The 6,000-nt window shown below is 37.8% G+C and overlaps 1 protein-coding gene across 1 annotated transcript in view; it reads right to left on the reverse strand.

Moving 5' to 3' along the window:
• Positions 1-5,506, reverse strand: part of LOC107102374 (disks large homolog 1-like) — a 92,003-nt gene extending 86,497 nt beyond the window's left edge. The window contains exons 1-2 of the mRNA XM_015401658.1: positions 5,178-5,506; positions 1,687-1,857 (exon numbers count right to left, since the gene is read on the reverse strand). Of these exons, the coding sequence (XP_015257144.1) occupies positions 1,687-1,857; positions 5,178-5,196 (190 nt within the window). The 5' untranslated portion in view covers positions 5,197-5,506. The remainder of the gene's footprint in view (positions 1-1,686; positions 1,858-5,177) is intronic.
• Positions 5,507-6,000: the final 494 nt, after the last annotated feature.

Consider the following 6,000-nt stretch of genomic DNA (forward strand, 5'->3'; position numbering starts at 1 on the left):
ACACTTCTACTGTAAACAGACATAGAACGTGCAACAAGGCCCTCTTGTGTCAAAAGATGAACACTGCAACAGAAGTTTCTGAAAAATGTCTTTGCATACTTTCATGTTAGTACACATGGCATGAATCTTATAAAATCTAATAACAGAGTGTTACAGGGGTAAGTTTTAATTCCACTCCATATTCACACATAGCTCAATGGCATTTAAGTAATAAATTTAGACACAACCCGTGTCAGCAAAACAATTCCCATGGAAAAGGTCTGCTAAATTTTATAGCTAGAAAACAGATAGAAGACAACAAAGAGGAGTGAAGAACAAAGCGATACACCTGTGGTTTATAGAAACTGAACCAGGGGTTTCAAATAATGAATCCCAGACTTTCTACACACAGTTAGCCTGTTCTCTGTTTATAGTCATTGATTCATTCAAGGTACTCCAGCTTCCTCTAAGATTCATGTTGGGTGGGTTCATTTTTCTCTCCAGATTGCCTTGGGGAATGAGAATGTAGGCATCCGGTTGTTTTTCCTACATGTCTCTCACTTTCCCAGTGATGTGATTACATTATTAAGTACCAACTTTTCATCCAATGACTGATGGAGTAAGGAGCATCCTTACAGGATGCGTAAAAGGTATATTTAGTGTCAGTATACATCATTGAGAAACCACAGACAAAGTTTTAAAGTTTATGAATTAATGCTTTGCATTCTTTACATAGGCCCCAGGTCAGTCTCCCCATTTTTTTTTTTCATTTTTAACCTTTCTAGCACAATTACTTCCCAACCTAAATTAATTTCATACTCTTAAACAATCTATTTTGTTATTATGAATTAACTGTCTTGTTAAAAAGATAGATGATCCTAAAACACATAGAAAATGTTTTTCAGATTGTTATGAAAAGATTTGATACTGGTCCATTATGGGAAAAATAATCAGATTTGGGACACTTCAGGCTGCAGTGTGAATATAATCATAGTTAGCCACTCCTCATAAGGCTACCATCTAACTAGATTAAAAGCAAACCATACCCTTGCAACTTTAACACCACAAAGAAAATAAGTGAAATATCAGAGAAAGTGAGTAACAAAAACAGTTTAAGCAGACCCTGTTCAGAGACATGCACACAAAGAGGTTTGGTACTTTTTGATAAAGGAAACACAGATGCCTTTGCTAGGTGAGTCCAGCCTTTTTGCATGACCAGACCATGCTATGCACATTCTTCACTTTAAAAGTTTCAGAGACAGCTAAAAAAAACAACATTGTTCTTCTAGTAAATTCTCTAAAAGTCTAAGCAGTTTAAGAGTGAATGTGCACCCATTTACAGCAGAGAAATTCATGATTAATCTAAAAGGAAAATCACCCTGATGTCAACAGTCATATAGTAACTAAGCTTTACTAAAATACAAACAAAACTGTAATATAATTCTAATAGTTTCATTTATTTGGGGAAATAGTGAGCCAAAGAGAGTTTTGGATTCAAATGTTGATAAACCACCCAAAGCATGTTAGCACCCTTTTTGTATATCAACAAACCCTATTAAATGCAAAATAAGGATGGTTCAAATATTTATCAGCAAAATACTAATATTTCCCATTTAAACATGTAAATGTATCTTAATATTTTAAAGGTTGAGTTCAAGACTAAAAATTCTAAAAAAAAAAAAAAGTATGAATATCAAGTGACCTTACCAAGTAGAGCACTGAAGAGCTGACTTTGGAAGATATTGATGACTCTGTCTAAAGATTGCTGCAGCTGCTGGTCCTCCTCCATGGAAGCCTGTTTGCTCTGACTCTGATTTTGCTGTCTCTGGTTCAGTTTTACTCGGTACTGTTGGAGCAGCTCCAGGGCCCTCTGAGCATCTTTAAAGAATACATGAAAAATGTAAAAAAAACAACACAAAAAATGAAATAAAAAAAGTTTTATTATTTCATTTTAGGGTAAAGAGATTATTTACTTTGAAACAAAGCCTTTATAAAACTGGGGATTACAACAGTTTAAGAGCTAGTGGTGGTCACCCAAGGATAAATAACTCAAGAGAAAGTAAAAGCACCTGGTCCCAACAATGCAGTTATACTGTCATAATTTTAATAAAATAAAAATAAAAGCATTTTCCCACTGGTTTATTTAAAGATTTGTTTTCATTTTGAAATTGTTTAATTTAAACAGATTTTTATAGTAGATTGACTACTTTAAAATAGACTTATAAGCACACTCGAGTAAAGGGGCCTCACATAAAACTGCAATTTAGCTTTTTCACCCCATTTCATGTTACTGAAATTTCTATTCAGGCCTGTTTTCGCATCTTTTGCTGCCTGTAAACAGTTTCTGTGAACAGTTAATCAAGCTTAAATAATCCTACAAGTGTGTGAACATGAATCTGGGGTAATAAGATGGTGCATAACAGCTTTATAATAACATTTAATTCAGTAATTATAGGTCAAATTAAAAATAAAATTCACAGGGATTCTCAACACAAAAAGGAAATATATTGTCAAGCCTTTATTTGCTGTAACTTTCTGAAATTTTGGACACAGAAAAAATAAAACCAAGAATCTTTTCTCAGAAACAATTATAAAATCTTTATAATCAGTAAAAAAAACAACAAACAAACTGTTGTAAGCAAGCACATCACTTTTGTAGGTATGGTATTAATGACATCTGCAATAGAGGCTATAGTAGTTGCTTTGAACTCATGCGTTCACTGTCTTTGGAGTCTTTCTCACAATGTTCTATGTTCCTTCAATCAGGGTTTTGGTTATTAGAGGGTTGGGGGATTTAGGTCAGTGATAGCATGTTCATTAAATCAAGTATTGAAACTTTTGGTAAATTTGGTAGTTGCCAAGCCATGCCAAAAAACTTAATTAGCATATATATAAATGTATATAATAAAATACAGTGGGCAAAAACTAGCAGAAGGTTCAACTTCCTAGCCTAGTAAACTAGCCCCACCTGCCAGCGCCCAAAATCATTTTTGCCTTTTTTTGAGTGGTCTAGCCTCGATCAAGGCCCCAGGCCCTAGAACTGGCGGGCCAATCACAACGCAGATATGTGTTTTGAATTTCTGAATGTAAAGCAGGGGATGTTTTGAGGGCGTGACAACAAAGCTGCGCGATGCTGGAGAAAGCACAACAAGGAAGATGGCAACAACGATTGAACAGTTCTCGTTTGACTCAGCTTTGGAATCAGTTTTGGAAGGATTAGACTTTGGGTTTTCGTTGAAACGTGAGCAGGGAGAGGCTCTACGGTCATTCATTTTTAAGAAGGACATATTCGCCATTTTACAGATAGGCTGTCATTTACACTCCCCCACCAGCTTTCTGTCGCGCTTACTACATCACATTTGGTTGTGCTCATTGGTCAGATTGTTAGCCAATAGGCACAGACATATGCCGTTTCTCAATATGCGTTCTTGAGCATTCTTGTGTTCTTGTGACAATTGTCGAGAACACCAGACCGAGAACGCACCAAATCCCTGAATGTTGTTCTCACCCCGCCCTCTTTATCGAGTATGCATCAGAGCAGACTTGTCCGTTCTTAAGATTGACAGCTGTCCCAGCATGCACTGCGGCAGCAGCAGCTCTCAATGGAGCGCTCCATTGAAAGTAAAAAGTTTTCTGTTGCTGTTGTTCAATAAAAGTACGTTTTAAGATAATTTGAGGCGAGAATATTATACTTTAAAGCGTCACTATATGGTCCATTTACCGATTTAACGCGTAATTAAAAAAAAGATTTAAGAAGTTGAGAGCACCACGGCAACCAGCTGAGCTCCAAAGCTAACGGCAGCCAGGGCAAACCGTAGCCCGTCTGCAGCGCCCTCTCTCAGCATAGCCGTGTGTGAAGGACCACTGGCCCCGACAGCGATTTTTTTTGTTTTATTTGGCAAAATGTTTATTTGATTTGTGATTATCTGACTGTGTTTAGTATTATTCCCCCACTTAATGAAAAAAAGAAAGAATTAATAATTTTCAAAAAACAATAAAAAAAAAAAGGAAAAAGCAACCCCAAAAAAGCCGGGCATGTGGTGACGTCACGAGTTTGCTTCTGTTCCAATTTACCCTGACTTATGCTGCGTGATCCTGTTCTCACCAAGTCCATACTTTCCTGTGTTCTTCTCAAGAACATACTCGGTGAGAACACCAAACCGTACTCGCGTTCTAGTGAATTGAGAAACGGCAATAGTTTGAAAGACAACGGATTGTTCTCATTTACAATCTCCCGATTGTTGTCATTCATCGGGGCCAGACTAAATTACACATTTAACCTCACATTTAGTCTACTTTATCAGGCTAACAACCTTCAAAATTATCATTGGCAGTGGAAGCCTATAACAGCAGGCTGGAGGTTTGGTCCAATTTGCACTTTATGTGGATTCGATTATTAGGTAAAATGCATATCTTTTATCTAAAAATGGTGATGCCAGACCATCAAACAAAACTCCTGTTTATGTCCTCCTTAGCCTAAGATTTGTCTGATTATGTCTTTAATTCTAAAATGGCTTTAAACATGGATTGCAACAGTTACACCCCATGCCCTGCAGTTCCTCTACCAAAATCTTAAAGTGGTTTGCTTCACATGTGCACTTTTTCCTTCCATCCAACTTTCCCTAAAGTCTAGGTAGAGAGCTCTTACTGCCTGCCACCTTACTGCCCTTAGGCTGTCACCGACTCCTGCAGGCAGTCATCATATGATCATAGCATTACGAAATACTTATTTTCTTAAATTGTATATTTTACTTTTATTTATTTTAGATTTTAAATGTGCGGCAAGTTTAACATTAGCCATTATTATAGCTTATGTGTTCAGAGTTATCTCTATATGTAAATATCTGTTTGACTCATAAACCAAATTACTGAAATAAAATCGTGAAATTGCAGCTTAGTCGGATAAAGCTCAACGACCTACAGTATTTATCTGCAAGTTATCGCACTATGCAAAACCACTTTCACTTTGCGACTAGTGTGAACTTACTGTGTAGATAACATTGATATTAAATGCCTTGCATTCAAAGCAGCAGTTTGCCTCATGCCTTTTGACCAATTAACCAAAGAACAGCGAGGAATTCACTAAAGTTCACGCTCCCGAGATTCAGCTCAACATTTCCGTGCGTCTATATACGTTTAAATGGTCAACTTTACTCCCCTTCTACAGCTGAAAGAAAATAAGAGGAGCGGATAGTTACCTTTCTGTCGCACAGGCATGGTGACCGACGCAGCCCTGCTCGGACAGCTTGGGTTAGTGTTGGTGCGTGTTTTTTTTTTTTTTTTTTTTGTGACAGATGTGCGCGTCCTGCCGCTGCCTTCCTCCAAAATGGGACACCGAACCGTCGCCGCAACAGCCAGCAACAATTGGCCGTTTAATAAGTAAAAAAAAAAAAACAAGCAAACAAAAAGAAAACAACAACGACAAAACACGGATGTAGTCAAGCGTTTACTTTTACGCCTGAACTTAGTACCCGCAGAGTCCTACTGGTTACGCCTGTTTGGTGTTTTGCGTCTTTCACTTTAAGTCGGTCTGTTCGGTCAAACTAGTTCTCCATTTCTTCACTCAGGTGTCTTAACGTGGTCCAACCGGTTTCCCGTGGGATAAACACACACTCGTCACTGAACACTGTTGAAGAGGCTCTTTATAAGGAGCTTGTGTGTCTTATTGTGATGATAAACAGCTATATTGTGCGCTGTGGATAAACGCCCGGTCTATTCCAGGGTGTGCTGAATCCACACCTAATCCACTCAGAGGAAAAAAGATTTGGGTTTTACTGATATATCTGACTCTTAGCTGCATTAGAGAAAGGCTCAGAAAGCTGCCTTCCGTGTCCCAATTGTCTTTGGTTCATGCAAAGCAAAGGTTGTATGGATTTATGTTGAATGGGCGAAAAAGGCAAAGTTGGTCAAATTGAAATGTTACAGGTGTAATCCCAGCAGCAGCCTAGGCATGTTCATTCCCGCGTGGGTTTAGAGGTAATGAAAATGTGTAGTGTGATTAGATTAAATCCAACATCTAGC

This window comes from Cyprinodon variegatus, unplaced genomic scaffold (genome assembly GCF_000732505.1).
Source record: "Cyprinodon variegatus isolate N-32 unplaced genomic scaffold, C_variegatus-1.0 Scaffold1244, whole genome shotgun sequence".
Lineage (NCBI taxonomy): Eukaryota > Metazoa > Chordata > Actinopteri > Cyprinodontiformes > Cyprinodontidae > Cyprinodon > Cyprinodon variegatus.